General features: G+C 46.1%; 1 protein-coding gene across 4 annotated transcripts in view; it reads left to right on the forward strand.

Annotated features, from left to right (window-relative positions):
- STRADA (STE20 related adaptor alpha) overlaps positions 1 to 20,645 on the forward strand; it is a 120,893-nt gene extending 100,248 nt beyond the window's left edge. For all 4 annotated transcript variants that reach the window (XM_030220806.1, XM_030220810.1, XM_030220807.1 and 1 more), the window contains one exon: positions 16,460 to 20,645. In XM_030220806.1, the coding sequence (XP_030076666.1) occupies positions 16,460 to 16,612 (153 nt within the window). In that variant the 3' untranslated portion in view covers positions 16,613 to 20,645. The remainder of the gene's footprint in view (positions 1 to 16,459) is intronic.
- The last annotated feature ends 752 nt before the right edge of the window (positions 20,646 to 21,397 follow it).

The following is a 21,397-nucleotide window of genomic DNA, read 5'->3' on the forward strand; positions in this document are numbered from 1 at the left end:
CTCCGTGTTCCTCTTCTTCTTCTTGAGTTTTTCAGTATTTCATGAATGCCAACCATTTAGCCTTTATTTTCTCAGTCACTTGCTTGGAGAACCATATCGCTTTCCTTTGTCTCTTGCTTATTTACTCTCCTTACATAAAGGTTTGTGGCCATATTTATAGCTTCTTTCAGCCTGGGTCACTGTCCTTCCACTTCTCATATGTCCTCCCAACCCATCAGCTCCTTCCTCAGGTATTCTCCCATTTTACTAAAGTCAGCATGCTTGAAATCAAGGACTTTGAGTTTGGATGGCCGCCCTCCACTTCAGCTGTTATATCAAACCAAACTGTTTGATGGTCGCTGCAGCCTAGGTGGGTTCCGTCACCATTTGTCTGAGCAGAGCACTTTGAAAAGCATCCACGATCTCTCTACTTCTTTCTGATTTGGAGATCACAAATGAATTCCGGCAGTCGGATCACCTTTTTGTTGTTTTCAGGGATCCGAATAAGGTTCTGCAACTTCAAAAGGCTGCTATAGCTCAATGGATTAAGGAAACCATTTTCTCAGCATATCTTTTACGTAAGCCATTTTTCTTTGTCTTTGAAAGCCCACTCTACTAAAGGACTGTCAACTTCTTGGGCAGAGTCTCTCTGGTATTCTCTGGAAAAGATTTGTAGATCAGTGACTTGGGCTTCCTTGCTTTCCTTCTCCAAGCATTACCGGGTGGATGTGTTCAATTCTGGTTGCCGCATCTCATGAAAAATATAGTAGAACTGGAAAAGGTGCAGCGAAGGGTGACAAAAATGATAGCGGGGATGGGACGACTTCCCTATGAGGAAAGACTAAGGAAGCTAGGGCTTTTCAGTTTGGAGAAGAGATGGCTGAGGGGAGACATGATAGAGGTATCTACTATAATAAAACGCACCTCCAACGTTCTGAAGCTGTCTCCGTGGCTTTAGGGTTCGTAAGTTTGTAAGGGTGTCACATCTCTCTCTGCCCCGCCCTCGCGTAAAAACGTGATGACGTCGAGGGCAGAACAGTGAGAGTGAAGGGATCGCTGAGAGGATGCATCCATCTGATGAAGTGACGTACCATACTTCTGGGAATGTCACACGCAAAAGCTGACCAACCAGAGGTGGGAGGACGGACGTACGGCGGCGAATCGATCTGCACGCTGAGCTGGTATCGTTAGGAGCAGGGGAGACATGAAATTTGCTTAGTGGCTGGAAGGGGGGGCAGGGGAGAGAAGAGCATCGGTGGGTGGCTGGAAGGGGGGCAAGGGAAAATGGAGAATCGCTGGGTGGCTGGAGGGGGGCCAGAAGAAAAAGAAAAATCACTGGGTGGCTGGAGGGGGGGCACGGGAGAGACGAGAATCGCTGGGTGGCTGGAGGGGGGGCCAGGGAGAGAAGGGAATCGCTGGGTGGCTGGAGGGAGAGCAGGGGACAGAGGAGAGTCGCTGGGTGGCGGGGGGGGCAGGAGAGAGAAGAGCATGCCTTGGTGGATACGGGGGGAGGGGCCAAGAAAAAGGATAATCGCTGGGTGGCTGCAGGGGGAGTAGGGGAGAGAGGAGAATCGCTGGGTGGCTGAAGGGGGGGCAGGGGACAGAGCAGGCACACTCGCACACAGCAGTCTCACTCTCTGTCACAAACACACACTCGCACATTCACTCTCTCTCACACACAGTCACTCTCAAACATACACACTCCGACAAAAACCTTGCTAGCGCCCGTTTCATTTGTGTCAGAAACAGGCCTGATTTACTAGTATAAAATAATGAGTGGCGTGGAACAGGTGGATGTGAATTCGTTGCCGGAGAACGTAGTGTAGGCGGTTAGCTTGGCAGAGTTTAAAAAGGGGTTGGACGGTTTCCTAAAGGACAAGTCCATAGACCGCTACTAAATGGACTTCGGAAAAACCCACAATTTCAGGAATAACTTGTATAAAATGTTTGTACATTTGGGTAGCTTGCCAGGTGTTCTTGACCTGGATTGGCCGCTGTCGGGGACAGGATGCTGGGCTTGATGGACCTTTGGTCTTTTCCCAGTATGGCATTACTTATGTACTTATGTCATGGCTAGATCAGAGGCATCATTTGGCTCCTGTTCTTTCTTCTGCTCTTGGTTCTTCCTACCCTATTTAACTGCTGCTTTGGTACATCCCATCAATTTCTGGATTCATTTGATGACAAGGAAAGTAAAATTATGTCTTACCTGATAATTTTCTTTCCTTTAGTCACAGCATATGAATCTAGAATCCCACCCTGACTGCTTACCAGTTTTTCTCTGTTCAAGTTTTATTCATGTTTATTTCCGTTTCCACTACATTGGCAATTTTGATACTTACCGTTCTCACTGTGGGGAAGGAGTAGTTTGGTTGTGATTTCTTCATGTTTTCTTTCTGCTTTGTTAAGAGACATACTAACTTGCCAGAAGACTCACCATCCTATAAGACAGAGTTCACTTTTAAAACAAATAGGAGGAAATATTTTTTCACTCAATGAATTCTTTGCCAGAGGATGTAGTAACAGCAGTTAGCGTATCTGGGTTTAAAAAGATTTGGACAAGGTCCTGGAGAAAAATCCATAGTTTATTGATACAGACATGGGAAGCCACTTCTTGCCCTGGGATTGATGGCATTGAATGTTGCTACTATTTGGGTTTCTGCCAGGTATTTGTGACCTGGATTGGTCACTGTTGGAAACAGGATACTGGGCTAGATGGACCATTTGTCTAAGTATGGCTATTCCTATGTTCTCTATCTTCACCTCCTGGTGATCGGACATAATAGATCAGTTTCTGGATTCATATTCTTTGACTAAAGGAAAGAAAATTATCAGGCAAGACACAATTTTTCCATAAGTCCCAGTATGCAGTGGGGTGAACCCAGGACAGGATCCTGTGTAGTGAATCAAGAACTGATTAGCAACCATTTAGAGTAATCTACAGGAATTAAAGCCCAGTAGATGGTCTGAAGGACTCTTATCTGCTACCATGTTTGATGCTTTTCTTGCAGTAGTAACATTTATGGTATGAGTGGACATGCAGCAGGTCTGTTTAAAACGACTAGAAAACGCCCCAGAATGTTTTAGAAATACTGGTGAACCCCATCACTTGCTCTCAAAAACAAATCAGAACTTTTGTGGTTTGAAGCTTGTTTCAGCATAGAAGTTACCACATCTGGTCTGTTTTTCAGAAGTAACCAAAATGCACACCTTATCGTTGCATATATCTTGAAAAGCTGACTGGCTTTTTGGCACAAAAACTGGAGCTGAGAAGCAGTTGTATGAGGTCCAGGCATGTAGGAAAAGATTGTTTTTCTGTAGCAGTAGAACTGGATTTTATAAAGGGTTTACATTACATCATTACATTATATTATATAATTTCTCCGAGGACAAGCAGGCTGCTTGTTCTCACTGATGGGTGACGTCCTCGGCAGCCCCTCCAATCGGAATCTTCCTAGCAAAGTCCTTTGCTAGCTCTCGCGCGCACCGCGCATGCGCGGCCGTCTTCCCGCCCGAAACCGGCTCGAGCCGGCCAGTCTTCTTTCGTCCGCACTCGGTACGGCTGTGTTTTTTGTCGTGTCGAGCCCCGGAGAGTCGACCTCGCGCGTCCGTTTTATATTGACGTGTTTTTCTTCGGAAAAGTTCTTTAAATTTGTCGGGAAGTGCTCCGAAAACCCCCTTGGGTCTCGTTTTCCCTTCCCGTATTTCCAGTTTTTGCCCCGGTAAGTTTTCTTTCGTCGTCGGGGTAGGCCTTCTTTCGGCCTCGGTCGAGATTTTTCTCCCTTAAAGTTTTGGTGCTCCAAATTCGTCATTTCGGATTTTGACTTCGCCGGCGCGATTTTTCCGCCCATGACATCGAAGCCTTCCAGCGGCTTCAAGAAGTGCACCCAGTGCGCCCGGGTAATCTCGCTCACTGATAGGCACTCTTCGTGTCTTCAGTGTCTGGGGGCCGAGCACCGTCCCCAGAACTGCAGTCTGTGTTCCCTGTTACAAAGGCGGACTCAAGTAGCGAGATTAGCCCAGTGGAACGTTTTGTTCTCGGGCTCTTCGTCGGCATCGGCACCGGGGTCATCGTGTGCATCGATGTCATCAGCGTCCAGACCTTCATCCTTGGCTGCCAGTGCATCGAGGCATCGGCCCTCTGCATCGGCGCCGAGACATCGGATAGCTGCATCGACGTCGGTGGTACCGGGACCTCGTCTCCTGATGTCGTCGGACGGTGGTGCATCGAGTGGAGTGCAGGTGAGGGCTGTCCATTCCCCTGCTGGTGGCGGTGAGCCCTCGGGTGGGTCTCCTCCTACCCTGAGGGCTCCTGCGGTACAGCCCCCCCGGGATCGACCCTCTTCGGTCTCGGCCCCGAGGAAGCGACGGATGGATTCTACGTCCTCCTCGTCGGTGCTGGGGAGCTCCGGTGACATGCTTCGGAAGAAGTCGAAGAAGCATCGACACCGGTCCCCTCCCCGTGTCGGCACCGAGAGCTCTGGGTCGCCGAGGGAGTCGGCACCCAGCAGGCATCGGCACCGAGAGGACCGCTCACCCTCTGTTCAGGAGGTGTCGATGCGCTCCACTCTGGACAGCCCGGAACAGCCTCCACGCCCGGAACAGGTTCTGACGTCGACGCCTGCATCGACCTCTATGCCTTTCTCTGCAGCCGCTCTGAACGAGAGCCTCCGGGCCGTTCTCCCAGAGATTCTGGGAGAGCTGTTGCGCCCTACCCCTCCGGTAACCGGCGGTGCTTGCGCCTCCGGTACCGTCGAGCGTGGCGCCGGCTGGCCCATCGCCCGGGGTGAGGTCCCCGACGTCGGTACCGCGTGCGGTGCCGACTGCGGCCACCTCCCAGGAGGGCTCCCCGACTACGTCGGCGGAGGGAGCTTCGCCGATGCGGGCGAGGGAGTCTACCTCTCGACGCCCCCATCGTGGACGTGGCTCCACAGAGTCGAGCCGGGCGCGGTTGCAGACGCAGGTCCGTGAACTTGTGTCTGACACCGAGGGTGAGGCCTCGTGGGAAGAAGAAGAAGACCCCAGATATTTCTCTGACGAGGAGTCTGAGGGTCTTCCTTCTGATCCCACTCCCTCTCCTGAAAGACAGCTTTCTCCTCCCGAGAGTCTGTCTTTTGCTTCCTTTGTCCGGGAGATGTCTACGGCCATCCCCTTCCCGGTGGTTGTGGAGGACGAGCCCAGGGCTGAAATGTTTGAGCTCCTGGACTATCCTTCTCCACCTAAGGAAGCGTCCACTGTTCCCTTGCACCATGTCCTGAAAAAGACATTGCTTGCGAACTGGACCAAGCCACTAAGTAATCCCCACATCCCCAAGAAGATCGAGTCCCAGTACCGGATCCATGGGGACCCAGAGCTGATGCGCACCCAGTTGCCTCACGACTCTGGAGTTGTGGATCTGGCCCTAAAGAAGGCTAAGAGTTCTAGGGAGCATGCTTCGGCGCCCCCGGGCAAAGACTCTAGAACCTTAGACTCCTTTGGGAGGAAGGCCTACCATTCTTCTATGCTCGTGGCCAAGATTCAGTCTTACCAGCTCTACACGAGCATACACATGCGGAATAATGTGCGGCAGTTGGCGGGCTTGGTTGATGCTCTTCCCCCCGAGCAAGCCAAGCCTTTTCAGGAGGTGGTCAGGCAGCTGAAGGCGTGCAGAAAATTCCTGGCCAGAGGAGTGTATGACACTTTTGATGTTGCGTCCAGGGCCGCTGCTCAAGGTGTGGTGATGCGCAGGCTCTCATGGCTGCGTGCCGCCGACCTGGAGAATAGACTCCAGCAGCGGATTGCGGACTCGCCTTGCCGTGCAGACAATATTTTTGGAGAGAAAGTCGAACAGGTGGTAGAGTCTCTCCACCAGCGGGACACCGCATTCGACAAGTTCTCCCGCCGGCAGCCTTCAGCTTCTATCTCTACAGGTAGACGATTTTTCGGGGGAAGGAAGACTGTTCCCTATACTTCTGGTAAGCGTAGGTACAATCCTCCTTCCCGACAGCCTGCGGCCCAGGCTAAGCCCCAGCGCGCTCGCTCTCGTCAGCAGCGTGCGACTCAGCAAGGCCCCGCGGCTCCCCAGCAAAAGCAAGGGGCGAGCTTTTGACTGGCTCCAGCAGAGCATAGCCGACATCCAAGTGTCAGTGCCGGGCGACCTGCCAGTCGGAGGGAGGTTAAAAGCTTTTCACCAAAGGTGGCCTCTCATAACCTCCGATCAGTGGGTTCTCCAAATAGTCCGGCAAGGATACACCCTCAATTTGGCCTCCAAACCTCCAAATTGTCCGCCGGGAGCTCAGTCTTACAGCTTCCAGCACAAGCAGGTACTTGCAGAGGAACTCTCCGCCCTTCTCAGCGCCAATGCGGTCGAGCCCGTGCCATCCGGGCAAGAAGGGCTGGGATTCTATTCCAGCTACTGGGGTTTGTGATAAATTATCCAAAGTCCCATCTTCTCCCAGTGCAGAAACTCGAATTCATAGGAGCTCTGCTGGATTCTCGGACGGCTCGCGCCTATCTCCCAGAGGCGAGGGCCACCAACTTGTTGTCCCTCGTCTCGCGGGTGCGAGCGTCCCAGCAGATCACAGCTCGGCAGATGTTGAGATTGCTGGGCCACATGGCCTCCACAGTTCATGTGACTCCCATGGCCCGTCTTCACATGAGATCTGCTCAATGGACCCTAGCCTCCCAGTGGTATCAGGCTGCTGGGGGTCTAGAAGACGTGATCCACCTGTCCACGAGTTTTCTCGAATCCCTCTATTGGTGGACAATCTGGTCCAATTTGACTCTGGGACGTCCTTTCCAAATTCCTCAGCCACAAAAAGTGCTGACAACGGATGCGTCTCTCCTGGGATGGGGAGCTCATGTCGATGGGCTTCGCACCCAAGGAAGCTGGTCCCTCCAGGAACGCGGTCTACAGATCAATCTCCTGGAGCTGCGAGCGATCTGGAACGCTCTGAAGGCTTTCAGAGATCGGCTGTCCCATCAAATTATCCAAATTCAGACAGACAACCAGGTTGCCATGTACTACATCAACAAGCAGGGGGGCACCGGATCCCGCCCCCTGTGTCAGGAAGCCGTCAGCATGTGGCTCTGGGCTCGCCGTCTCGGCATGGTGCTCCAAGCCACATATCTGGCAGGCGTAAACAACAGTCTGGCCGACAGACTGAGCAGGATTATGCAACCTCACGAGTGGTCGCTCAACTCCAGAGTGGTGCGCCAGATCTTCCAAGCGTGGGGCACCCCCTTGGTGGATCTCTTCGCATCTCGAGTGAACCACAAAGTCCCTCAGTTCTGTTCCAGGCTTCAGGCCCACGGCAGACTGGCATCGGATGCCTTCCTCCTGGATTGGGGGGAGGGCCTGCTGTATGCTTATCCTCCCATTCCTCTGGTGGGGAAGACTTTGTTGAAACTCAAGCAAGACCGAGGCACCATGATTCTGATTGCTCCTTTTTGGCCGCGTCAAATCTGGTTCCCTCTTCTTCTGGAGTTATCCTCCGAAGAACCGTGGAGATTGGAGTGTTTTCCGACCCTCATCACGCAGGACGAAGGGGCTCTTCTGCATCCCAGCCTCCGGTCCCTGGCTCTCACGGCCTGGATGTTGAGAGCGTAGACTTTGCCTCTTTGGGTCTGTCAGAGGGTGTCTCCCGCGTCTTGCTTGCTTCCAGGAAAGATTCCACTAAGAGGAGTTACTTCTTTCTGTGGAGGAGGTTTGCCGTCTGGTGTGACAGCAAGGCCCTAGAACCTCGCTCTTGTCCTACACAGACCCTGCTTGAATACCTTCTGCACTTGTCTGAGTCTGGTCTCAAGACCAACTCTGTAAGAGTTCACCTTAGCGCAATCAGTGCATACCATTACCATGTGGAAGGTAAGCCGATCTCAGGACAGCCTTTAGTTGTTCGCTTCATGAGAGGTTTGCTTTTGTCAAAGCCCCCTGTCAAGCCTCCTACAGTGTCATGGGATCTCAATGTCGTTCTCACCCAGCTGATGAAACCTCCTTTTGAGCCACTGAATTCCTGCCATCTGAAGTACTTGACCTGGAAGGTCATTTTCTTGGTGGCAGTTACTTCAGCTCGTAGAGTCAGTGAGCTTCAGGCCCTGGTAGCCCAGGCCCCTTACACCAAATTTCATCATAACAGAGTAGTCCTCCGCACTCACCCTAAGTTCTTGCCAAAGGTTGTGTCGGAGTTCCATCTGAACCAGTCAATTGTCTTGCCAACATTCTTTCCCCGTCCTCATTCCTGCCCTGCTGAACGTCAGCTGCACACACTGGACTGCAAGAGAGCATTGGCCTTCTACCTGGAGCGGACACAGCCCCACAGACAGTCCGCCCAATTGTTTGTTTCTTTTGACCCCAATAGGAGGGGAGTGGCTGTAGGGAAACGCACCATATCCAATTGGCTAGCAGATTGCATTTCCTTCACTTACGCCCAGGCGGGGCTGGCTCTTGAGGGTCATGTCACGGCTCATAATGTTAGAGCCATGGCTGCGTCGGTAGCCCACTTGAAGTCAGCCTCCATTGAAGAAATTTGCAAAGCTGCGACGTGGTCATCTGTCCACACATTCACATCTCATTACTGCCTGCAGCAGGATACCCGACGCGACAGTCGGTTCGGGCAGTCAGTTCTTCAGAACCTGTTTGGGCTTTAGGATCCAACTCCACCCCCCGAGGGCCCTGTTTGTTCTGTTCCAGGCTGCACTCTCAGTTAGTTGGTAAATTTTTTAGGTCAATCTCAGTTATGTCCTCGCCGTTGCGAGGCCCAATTGACCAATGTTGTTGTTTTGAGTGAGCCTGGGGGCTAGGGATACCCCATCAGTGAGAACAAGCAGCCTGCTTGTCCTCGGAGAAAGCGAATGCTACATACCTGTAGAAGGTATTCTCCGAGGACAGCAGGCTGATTGTTCTCACAAACCCGCCCGCCTCCCCTTTGGAGTTGTGTCTTCCCTTGAAGTGTATTGTCTTGCTACATACTGGACTGGCCGGCTCGAGCCGGTTTCGGGCGGGAAGACGGCCGCGCATGCGCGGTGCGCGCGGGCGCGCGAGAGCTAGCAAAGGACTTTGCTAGGAAGATTCCGATTGGAGGGGCTGCCGAGGACGTCACCCATCAGTGAGAACAATCAGCCTGCTGTCCTCGGAGAATACCTTCTACAGGTATGTAGCATTCGCTTTACTTATATTCCGTGTATACCTGTGAAGTTCCACATGGATTACATTGTAAAGACAAGCAGGAATAACCTAGATAATTACAAAAATGGTGTAAACTTTCAGTTAACAATAATGTAAACATCATAATTGGTTAGAATTAAGTAACCTTAATAATTGCAGTGTAATGTATATGTCCTTACATAACAGTGGTATAACAGGAATCTTAATCATGGTACTATTTGAATAACCAAATTTTCTAATTCTTCCTAAACGCCAGTTAATTATTCAAATAGTTCTCCAAAAACAAGGTATCAAATAGTTAAAAGAATATTTTTATCTTTAGATACTGAACACTTTTTATTTGATGGAAAATGTAATTGCATAGAATCTCTCAACTTTGTCTGTATTTCAACAGCAGGACAGGAGATAATGAGAACATATAGGGGCCCTTTTACTAAAGGGTGCCGCCAGCCCAATTTAGGCGCCGACAGTAGTTACATAGTAACATAGTAAATGACGGCAGATAAAGACCTGTACGGTCCATCCAGTCTGCCCAACAAGATAAACTCATTTTACATGGTATGTGATACTTTATATGTATACCCAAGTTTGATTTGTCCTTGCCATTCTCAGGGCACAGACCGTAGAAGTCTGTCCAGCACTGTTCTTGTACTAAGTTCTGAAGCTAACGTTGAAACCCCTTAAAATTTACACTCCAGCCCATCCATATCTATTCAGTCACAATCAGGGCGTAGACCATAGAAGCCTGCCGAGCACTGGTTTCGCTTCCCAATTACCAGCGTCACCACCTAATCTTTGCTAATATTCCGTGGATCCATTTCTTCTAAACAGGATTCCTTTGTGTTTATCCCACGCATGTTTGAATTCCATTACTGTTTTCATCTCCACCACCTCCCACGGGAGGGAATTCCACATATCCACCACCCTCTCTGTGAAAAAATACTTCCTGACATTACTCCTGAGTCTGCCCCCTTCAACCTCAATTCATGCCCTCTTCTTCTACTGCCTTCCCTTCTCCAAAAAAGGTTTGTTTGCGGATTAATACCTTTCAAATATTTGAACGTCTGTATCATGTCACCCCTATTTTTCCTTTCCTCCAAGGCATACATGTTCTGGTTGGCAAGTCTCTCCTCATATGGTTTGCAAATCCCATACCATTTTTTAAGCTTTTCTTTACGCCGCTTCCAGTCTTTTTACATCTTTAGCAAGATATGGCCTCCAAAACTGAACACAATACTCCAAGTGGGGCCTCACCAACGACTTGTAGAGGGGCATCAACACCTCCTTTCTTCTGCTGGTTATACCCCTCTCTATGCAGCCTACCATCCTTCTGGCTACTGCTGTCGCCTTGTCACATTGTTTCTTCACCTTTAGATTCTCAAGACACCAACACCCCAAGGTCTGTCTCCTGAGTCGAGCTTACTAATCTCTCTCTTCCTGTCCGGTATCTCTCTTTTGGGTTCTGCAACCCAAGTGCATCACTCTACACTTCTTAGCATTAAATTTTAACTAGTATAAACATCACAGGATCACAATTTATCTTACACTTTTAGCACTTTAAATGATATTTTTACTTTGTATTGGATGGAAGAAATGAATATTATGAAATGCTCTTAATAATCAAAACATTTATCATGTCAGAAATCTGACTTCTTACTGTGTTAATAATCCATATAGATTTTTTTGTATGTATATACAATCCTGATTCGATCTAATAACAATCATAATCAACTCTAAATTGCATTGGACACTATCAGTTAAAATTCACTAAGTAACTTTTTAACAAATCAAGCACTGTTGAGAATCACGTCTAATCACGTTTAAGTCCAATTGATCGTCAATAGCTCAAAGGCTGAGCCGTGTTCATTCCTCTGATGACATAATAACTTAGGAAGACTGTTGTGTGAGTGGTTGGTAAATACCTTGGATCCTTCTCAAAAAATTGACTCAAGCTGTTGTATGAGTGAAAAATACCTATTGAACAATTATTAAACAATATTGGCCTGTGTTGGGCATGATTGGAGTGTTTTTTTTACTAATTATCCCAGATTTGCCTACGATGAGGCAGGAATCTCAGACAGTTGTTGACCAATTACATAAATCCCTCCAGGAATGAGAGGGGCCATTTTATTTGTGGGAACTGTAATATGTGCCAATATGCATTCAAACTACAGATGTACAGATTCCTCTTTCTCAGAGGAAATCCTGTTTAAATTCTAGAATGGATTGTAATTCAGAGGGGGTAATTTATTGTGTAGTATGCCCTTGTGGTCTCTATTACATCGGGGGTTACCCAGCGGTAATCAGGCAGCTCCATGCACTGCTCAGTTATCACTAGGTTAGCGCGGGAGCCCTTATCTCTGTCTCAATGGCCACATGGCAAGTGCAAACTTACCACACGGCCATTTCATTTTTGGGGCTTTTTACCCGCTGCGGTAAAAGGAGCCCTGGTGCACGGCAAAAATGGCCACTGCCGCTATCACAGGGCCCTTTTTACCACAGCTTAGTAAAAGGGCCCCATACTGCGGAGCAGGACCATATAGAATACCACTGTACAGGTTTTATACAGTATTCTAGCTTGTATGGGCAATCAGTGAGCTGTTATCAGCATAGGGGTTGCTCTTTCATATTTCCCTACTGGATAATCCAGCCTGATTGCTGTATTTTGTAATGTTAGCAGTTTTCTCAGGAACGATTTAGTGCATCCTACATAAAGCGGATTGCAGTAATCCAACTGGCTTTTATAATTAGAAATTAAACTAAAAGTTTGAACATTCAAAACCATTACAAGTTCTTCTCAAACATCTTAAACATAAGCAGCTGGGCAATATGTTTGTCAAATGATAGTATTATCTAAGGTTATGTCTAGGACCTTCATCTCAGAGACCAGTGGAAAATGCACACAAAAGGTTTGTGTACTAATTTAGTGACTGTGGTCTCTCTTCATGAATATAAATAGATTTCTTAACTTTGTAGTTACATCTGCTTAGGTAGCATGCAAGGTCTCTCTCTAATCCCAGAGGTAGAGGGTTTGTGGCTGAATTGCTGTCATGATGATTTGTATGCACCAGGGATAGTATAGGATCAAAGTGTTACCCCCAGCCACCACCTGGCTTTTCCGAGTTTGTCGTTTACATAGTCTAGAGCAGGGTTCTCAACCCAGTCCTTGGAACACACCCAGCCAGTCTAGTTTTCAGGATATCCATAATGAATATATTTGAGTTAGATTTGCATACAAAGGTGTCGGTGCATGCAAATGGTTCTCATGCATATTCATTATGAATATCCTGAAAACCTGATGGATTGGGTTGAGAATCACTGGTCTAGAGAATCATAAGAAGCCTTAGCTATTGGATTCCTCCAGGCTTCTAAAATGTGGATGCATAATGTGATCATAGCAGAAGTAGACTCTGGATTTTTAACTTCATTTGGGGTTTATAGACACATAGAATCATGACGGCAGATAAGGGCCAAGTGGCCCATCCAGTCTGCCCTTCCTCGGTAACCACTAACTCCTCCTTTCCTAAGGAATCCCACATGCCTATTCCAATGTTTCTTAAATTCCGACATAGTCCTCATCTCCACAACCTCCACCAGGAGGCCATTCCATGCATCCACCACCCTTTTCATGAAAGAGTATTTTCTTAGATTCCTCCTAAGTCTATTTCCTCTTAACTTCATCCTATGCCCTCTGAGTTTTCCTTCATTTGGAAAAAGGTCACCTGTACATTAATGCCAATGAGGTATTTAAACGTCTCTATCATATCCCCTCTCTCCTGCCTCTCTTCCAGTGTGTACATGTTGAGGTCCATAAGCCTGTCCCTATACATTTTATGGCAGAGACTGTTCAGCAGTTTAGTAGCCGCCCTCTGGACCGACTCTATCCTGTTTATATCTTTCTGTAGGTGCGGTCTCCAGAATTGCACACAGTACTCTACATGGGGCCTCACCCGAGACTTATACAAGGGCACTATCACCTCTTTTTTCCTGCTGATCATCCCTCTCCTTTGGGCACGACCATCCCAAGTCCCGTTCTTCTTTCGTACACAGAAGCACTTCACCCCCTATATTATACTTTTCCCTTGGATTTTTGTAACCCAAGTGCATGACCCTACATTTCTTAGCATTAAATCATAGTTGTCAATTTTCAGACCATTCTTCAAGCCTTGCTAGATCCTTTCTCTTGCCATCCACACCTTCCGGGGTGCCCACCCTATTACAGAGTATGATATCATCCACAAAGAGACAAACCTTACCTGATAGCCCTTCCACAGTATCACTACAAAGATGTTAAAAAGGGCCGTCCCGAGGACTGACCCCTGCAGTACACCACTGATAACATCCCTTTCCTCAGAGCATGCTCCATTTACCACTGTCCTCTGTCTACTTCCATTTGACCAGTTTTTAACCCAGTCAGTCACTTTAGGTCCCATACCAAGGGCACTCAGTTTATCAGTCATCTGTGTGGAACCGTGTCAAAGGCTTTTTCTAAAATCCATGTACACCACATTTAGCGCCCCTCCCACATTCAACTGTTTGATCACCCAGTCAAAGAAATCGATCAGATTTGTCTGACACAACCTGCCTCTAGTGAAGCCATACTGCCTCAGGTGCTGCGATTTGAGAAAACTCACGCTCCTCCGCTTTAGAAGTGTATCCATTAGTTTACTCAGTACTGAGGTCAGATTGCCAGGTATGTAATATCCAACCTCCTCCTTACTTCCGCTCTTGTACAGGGAGACCACATCCACTTTTCTCCAGTCCTCCGGGACCACTCCAAACTCTAGGGAGTCATTGAAGAGGTCAGACAGTGGAGCCACCAGAACTTCTCCGAGTTCCTTGAGCACCCTTGGATGTATCCCATCAGGCCTCATCGCTTTGTTTACTTTTAGTTTAGCTAGCTCCTCATGAACACAGTCTTCTGAGAATTGGTCCCGGTCTTCCACACATACATCAACCTTAGCATTTGTTTTCTGTGGTCCTATCCCCAGCCTTTCATCAGTGAACACAGAACAGAAATAATTGTTATACTTCAACGATTTTTATTGATGAATTCACATGTTAAACATTTCCATATCAAACAGTATAGATCTGGTAACAAACAATGCTATCTTATATTAATGAACCTGAAACTTCTATCATCAAAGTTTTTATCAATCTTTTGAACAGAAATAATTGTTAAGCAGTTCAGCTTTATCCTTATCAGCTTTTACATATTTCTTTGCTGAAAATATGAACTGTGTTCTAACAACGCTGGAATTGAGCTTTTGGAAACATTTTGAATTTTGATCTTTTTGGATTTTTTTGGATTCTTTGCACTGATCTGTCTGATCCACTAAAGAACACGCATCAGAAAAAGCATTACACACCCTGGACTGTTGCAAAAAAAGAAGTACACCTTTTGTATGTGGATCATCACAGCGCCTTAAAGATAAGTGCTAACAGTGTTTACATTTTGTAAAACATTTACATATAGCTCTTTAGGCTATAGGGTTGAAAGAAGATGGTTATTGGTGTTATGATGGTGGCATGGTGTCGTTACAGTCACAGACCTTGGTCTGTGTAATGCGCTAGAAAAACTGAGCACCCTTTACACTTATATAATACATTATTTTGGATATTTAGTTTGATAGTTTTTATTTTTATGTCTTTATATTTTCTATTTTTGCTTTTTATTATTGAGGTTTCTGGAGTATCTGTAGTTTTACACTTGTAGAAACCGATCATAGGATTTACCCAGTATTTGTTTGAGATTAAATTTTAACTGCCAGACCTTCGACCATTGTTCTAACATTTGGAGATCCCTTCTCATTGTTTCTACTCTCTCCAGGGTATCCACTCTATTGGCTTTGTGTCATCCGCAAAAAAGGCAAACCTTTGCCTCCAACCCTTCAGCAATATCTCCCAGAAATATATTAAACAGAATCGGTCCCAGCATCGACCCATGAGGAACTCCACTGCTCACCTTCCTTTCCTCCGAGCGGATTCCATTTACCACCACCCTCTGCCACCTGTTGGTCAAAATGTTTTCATACTCTGAAATCATTGTGGTACAATAATTTCACTGTACAAAACCAACTTGCACTGTGTTGCAGACAGTTGAAGTATAAAAAGCATACCTTTTAATGAAAGGAAAAAGGAACCCCTCAGCTGCCACACATGAAAATAATTTTTTGATTTACTGTGCTGTCTAATTCTCTTTCATAGATTCTTTAAAAAATATATATATTTATATTTTTTTAATTGCATTGAGTGTTGCTTTAAATTATAACTTTAATCACTACTACTTGAAATGGTAAATTAACCATACAGTCGCTAACGGACTCATTTTCGAAAGAGAAAAACATCCAAAAAGTGTCTGTCTGAACAGATTTCTTCTCAAAACGTCCAAATAGGTATTTTCGAAATCTGTTTTGTAGATGTCTGTCTATGCATTTTGTCTGCAGTGCGTCCAAAGACGAGATTAGGGTGACCCTAACACTTACATTTTACATCCATAATGGAGCACAACCAAAATGTTTAGGGCAAAATCTTCATTTTGGTCTTGACCTGTTTTTCTAACAAATAAGTCAAAAAGGTGCCTTAAATGACCAGATGACCACTGGAGGAATTCAGGGATGATCTCTCTTACTCCTAAAGTGGTCACTGACCCCCCTCCCACCCCCCCCCAAAACGTGAATAAAAATAGTATTCAATGGCCTCGGATTTTATAGCCAGGTCCATTAGAGCAGTGTTTCCCAAGTCCAGTCCTAGAGTACCCCTTGCCATTCAGGTTTTCAGGATATCCACAATGAATATGCATGAACTTGATTAGGAAACACTGCATTAGAGCAGCATACAAGTTCCTGGAGTAGTGTAGTGGTGTGTGCAGTGCACTGTAGACAGGTGGACCCAGGCCCATACCTCCTCCTACCTGTTACAATTGTGGTGGAAACTGTGAACCCTCTAAAACTCACCAGAAACCCATATAGGTGCTCCCTTCACCCATAAGGGCTATTGTAGTGATGTACATTTGGGGGTAGTGGGTTTTTGTTGAGTTTTGGAGGGCTCAGCAGACACGGGAGCAACAGTGAGATGTGTGCCCTAGGGTGCCCCATTGCTCTTCTGGGATGTCTAGGGGACCAATTTGCTAAAAAGGCTGACCCTTCCTACTTCCCAATTGCTTGATTTTGTGTTAACATGTGCTTTTTTTTTTTTTTTTTTAATAAATGCACAAAGTACAAAACCTTGTTGGAAATTAAATTTTCAAAAAAAGAGACATTTTTCTTTTTTTTACGAAAATGGGTATATTTCTAAATGTGTAGTCTGAATTGTTATCTATGTTGTCTGTCTTTTCAGATTAAGCGACGGGCATCCGAGGCTCTCCCTGAACTACTGCGTCCTGTTACTCCCATCACCAACTTTGAAGGTGCACAGGCCCAGGACCCCAGTGGAATTTTTGGACTGGTGTCTAATCTAGAGCAGCTTGAGGTGGATGACTGGGACTTCTAGCACACCATAGTGGCTCTGTGACACTCAGAGACATTTTATTTCAGGATGTTTGAAATTTATGGTATTCCGTTTCTTGAACAAGGAAGTGTTTACAAAGATAGAATTGGTTCTGGATGGTACCTCCGGCTGCCTGGCTTCTTGCACAAAGTTCCTTTTGGAATATATTGTGAATATATTGTGAGAGCCCCTTGATTTTGGCACTGAACCTGATGAATACTTCAGTTTCCTAGATGCAAGTTATATTTATAAGCACAAGAGAATGTATGTTGCCTACTCCCTTCCCTTCATTTTTAAAGTTGCTCCTAGCACTGTCAGTATTATAAGTAGGAAAGGTATGGGTCAGACAGTTCAGCAAGAGAATGTGCACATCAAGCATTTAAAATATGTCTCCGTATGTTGGAGAGTAACTTTCTCCTTTAGAGCAGGCAAGGATATGGAGTGAAAGATTGTTGAAATTCCACTTGGTACTTTAATACAAACTTATTTTGCATGAAGATAAACCTTTTGTTGTAAAGGAAGGTGCTGATGTCCAAAAGGTATTGATTGGATTCTGATGTTTCAGTAACGGGTTGGCATAGCAGTAGGTGAAGCTCTGCTGAGAATACCTTGTACCTTGCTTTCTTTTCTTGCACAGACTGTCAGGTATGTACGTGGTGGGGAATACAGCATTCATTTAGTATTTACCTTAGCATGATAGAGTCCAACAGGTTTATATTTGGTTTCTGTTGTGTCTTCTATTGAGCTGAAGCAGAATTTCTCATAGCTGGCTGATGGATCCCCCTCCCCCCCCAGCCAATCAGATTTTCAGCATCTCACCTATATATACATGCAATAAATTAACATCCATTAGAAAACCAATATATGCTAATGTAGATCAAGCATAGTCGTAGATCCTGAAGACCTGAGTGGCTGCAGGGGCTCTAGGTCTAGCCAGAGTTTAAAAGTATAAGATAGTCATAAAGTGTGAATTCAAAGATGTTTCTTTGGATAGAAGTGATGATGGTCTATAAACTTAGGTTTCTTAACAGTAATGGGGGTTCTTCTTGGATAGTAGGATAAATGATCCATGCAGAAGGTGACAACAGACTGCCCCTCCCATAGCCCAGAATAATCCAGAAATCTTTCTAGCATGTGCCAGCCTTCCCCCACATCTGTGCTCCTGTACTTTCCTCAGTTCTTTGTAACAGAGAGAGAATGAGGGAATATGAAAGAGAAATGGCAACCATTCTCTAAGAGGGTCAGCAGGATGTGCAAATCACTTATTCTTGTCCACAGGACACCAATTACAGGTAAGAAACCACCTTTCTCTGTGGACAAGCAGGATAGAGTGATCTGCACAGGTCAGTGCAGGAGCTGAGGATTGTTTGAAAGAGACTATTAGTGTGGCATTTGGTTGAAGGCTGGGTGTAGTCCAGGCAGTTGTCAAGGGAGACTGAAACGCTGCAGGTCATCACTTTCAAAGGGTGTGATTGCAGTTATGGTTGTCTAGGCAATAATTTGGAGAGAAGAAATGTACCGGTGCCTATGGGGCTGCTCTAAAGCAATCATCTAGAAAAGCAGACTGGATATTTATGAGGGAGGTGTCTGTTGCTTGCAGTTAAGAATCTACAGATTGCAGAAGGTTTGTGCTCTCTGATGGTAGAGAGTTCTCTTGGGAACTGGCTGACCAGGTCTGTTAGGTTATAGGAGACAAACAGCTGGGGTCCTGGGTCTGAAGATGGTGAAAGAAGCACATGACAACAGTCAAATATGTGGAGTGTTTCATTCAGCAAGGGTAGTGGGTGTATAAAGAGGGGAAATGATGAATTGAAGTGAAATTGTGAGATGATTTTGCATACAGTCTTCAGAAACAGGTGAGGGGCAGACAGTTTTACTAATATTTCATTTCTTATTTATAAGTCATCCACTGTTTTATATCTGAGTGATGTACATCAAGGATGAGTGCCTTCCGCAGGGTGGGGAGCAATGTTGCAGGCTCAGTGGGTGATGGTGTTAATTGTTGGCAGCTGATGGATGAGAGGTTGATAGAGGTGGGTTTTCCCTCCTCAGTGTGATAGAAAACTGAGATGGCTGCCTAATAGAGGATGGTATTGGAGGCTGAAGTTATTTGGATGCTATTCAAGGTTGCAGATGCAACAGGACACCAATAAGACTTGTCTGTGGGAAGAGATTGGATTGAAGAAACTACGAAGCTTTCAACATCCAAGCAGTGCGTGTTAGACTTCAAGTTGAGGTGCAGTTGCATGCCATTGTGTTGTGTGGCCACAGCTGATTGGAGAGGAAGGTGGAGAAGCATAAAAGCTTACAGCTTCTGAAATATGGCAGCTGGGGGTAGGGGATCATGAAGATAATACAGAAGATTACAAAGGACAAAGCATGTATCATGCAGCTGATAGAGAAAGGGGGTGTGGAGGCATAAGCCAGGTAAGAACCCCAGTATATCAGAAAGGCATCTTTGGCTATTCCTTTGCTCATTGAGGTGAGTCAAAAGCAGATCAATTTATTGGTAATACCCCAGCTGTGAAAGATCTGAAGACAACCTCGTTATGCCAGTTGAAGGTAGGCAGCAGTAAGGAATGTCCTCAGGGAAAAATAGCATGCTATCAAATTTTGTGTGTCTGTGCAAATGCAGTGAGATATGGTGTCACTTTGAGATAGAACATAGCAGAGTGAGGGACCATTTGCCCTGAATTCTGAGGTTCTAGAGGTGGGCAACCCACCAGTCATGGAAGTGTCTAATCTATGGTGTGGGGGCTGAAGATGTTGGGTCCAATGGGTACAGAGTTGCCAGTGTAGTATATGCATTTAGAGTCTGGTGAAAGGAATGACGCAACCTGTAGAAGCTATTTGTCCAAGGAATTTCAAGATAGAGCAGGAAGAGGTGGTCTTCAGCTTGGAGAGCTTCTGGATGAGATAGATATATCTATCCCAAGGGTTAAGTTGGAAGGCCTTTGAACAGGTGGCTTCCAATTGAGTTCCAGTGACTTCTAATGATTATGCTGGAATGAAATAGGATTTTCTGCAGTTGAGGAATCCTAGGCATATGATAGTGGTTTGAGTAGCCAGTCACACTACATGCTGAGTGTGTGCTGAGTTGTTCAAGGATGAAAAGCAAGATCTGTTGCTAGTGAAGACATATGGAGAGACCCAATGGAAATACTCTGGTAGTGTTTGTTGAAAAAAAGAAAGTACCTCTGTTGTGCTAGGTAGATTGGAATATGATTATAGGTATCCTTGCGATTTAGAGATATTGATCCTCTTCGTGGAGAAGAGTTAAGGATGAGAGTCCAGTGAGAGCATCTTGAATTTTTGTAGAGTGATGTATGCATTGAGCTCTCTCAGGTCTAGAATCGGGCTGACAACACACACACACACCCCAGCCCCCTCTCCACCATTCTGTAGCAGTATTGAATTGAAGCCAAGGGAGCCTCCTTCACTGTGCTGACAGACAGCAGATTGGAAATCTCAGTGTGGAGGATGATTGTGTTGCTAGTAGTCTGATGAGGAGGAGAGGGAAAGAGGTTGTAGGACTGCTGGCGAAGAAATGGCATTTAACAGGTATGCTGGGGGAGGGGAGGAGAGCCTGGATTGCCTTCAGAGGTGGGGTTTCTGTGTCCACCCACCTAGGGCCCAGGCCCACCTAATATTGGGCATCTACCTACGTCACTGGATTAATGAGCTTATGAACAAAAATAAGATTGATATTGATAGTGGGGGTAAAAGGATCGCCAGTAAGTCAAGAGAAAAGCTTGTGTGATGGAGACTGTAAATAAAGCCTGGAGGGTAGTATACTGGTCTTTTGTTCACATTGATAGTATCGGACTGTGCACACCAAGCCCATGGCTATGTTGTCATGAACGTCTTCCTTCAAAGAAAAAGCCCACAGTCAAGCCATTTGACAGACTCCAGCAGCACTGGCTGCTGCTCTAAAGTAGGTCTGAAATGCCTTATAGGTGGAACATGTTGAGCACCTTCTATGAAGGTCTAACACCTTGGCAAAAAAAAACTGGAGGCCATTTAAATAGTGAGGATGAGTGACTTTGAGGCATATTTTCAAAGCACTTAGCCTTCCAAAGTTCCATAGAAACCTATGGAACTTTGGAAGGCTAAGTGTTTTGAAAATATGCCTGCATGTGTAATTGATAAGTGATACCTGTGATCATCTTTCTTCCCACTTAAGTGATGGTGTGGTGGTCCCTATTCAGTGATATGTTCAAATGTGAACAAAAGCATGTAGATCTCTTTAGAGAAGAATAAATCACTGGCTTGGTGTAGCTAGAGGCTAGGAGTACACTGTATTTGAAGACCAGCTGTCTACTGGTGGGGATGAGTGAGATGGGTTTGCTAGATCTTCGCTTGAGTTTCCAATTGCAGCCTGTGAATGGAGGCTGTGGCCATTTCCTTAGGAGGGTCAAGATAATGAAAGATGTCCAGGTTCTCCATTCTAGGGCCCAGTGGTGCTGGAGTATAACCAAGGCCATGCATACCTCTAATATCAAAAACTTTGAATATATTCAAGATTTTTGGATTTTTCTGGGCAGATGAAGCACATTGTTCAGTGTTGTCAAGATATGACCTGCGTGGCTCACTCTATCCTATCTGTCCCTGGAGAATTTCTTTAGACTTCTTCTGATGTATATGCTGAGGAAGTGAGGGGCTCCTCCCTGTTCTCCTCAGGACCTTTTGAATGGGTACAGCATTCAGCTAACGTACCAGAAGATTTCTTAATGTTGTTTAGTACTGCCTTACCCCCATCTGGCTTGCAATATTTTCTGGGGAGAATGC

The sequence above is a fragment of the Microcaecilia unicolor genome, chromosome 12, assembly GCF_901765095.1.
Source record: "Microcaecilia unicolor chromosome 12, aMicUni1.1, whole genome shotgun sequence".
NCBI classification, from domain to species: Eukaryota; Metazoa; Chordata; class Amphibia; order Gymnophiona; family Siphonopidae; genus Microcaecilia; species Microcaecilia unicolor.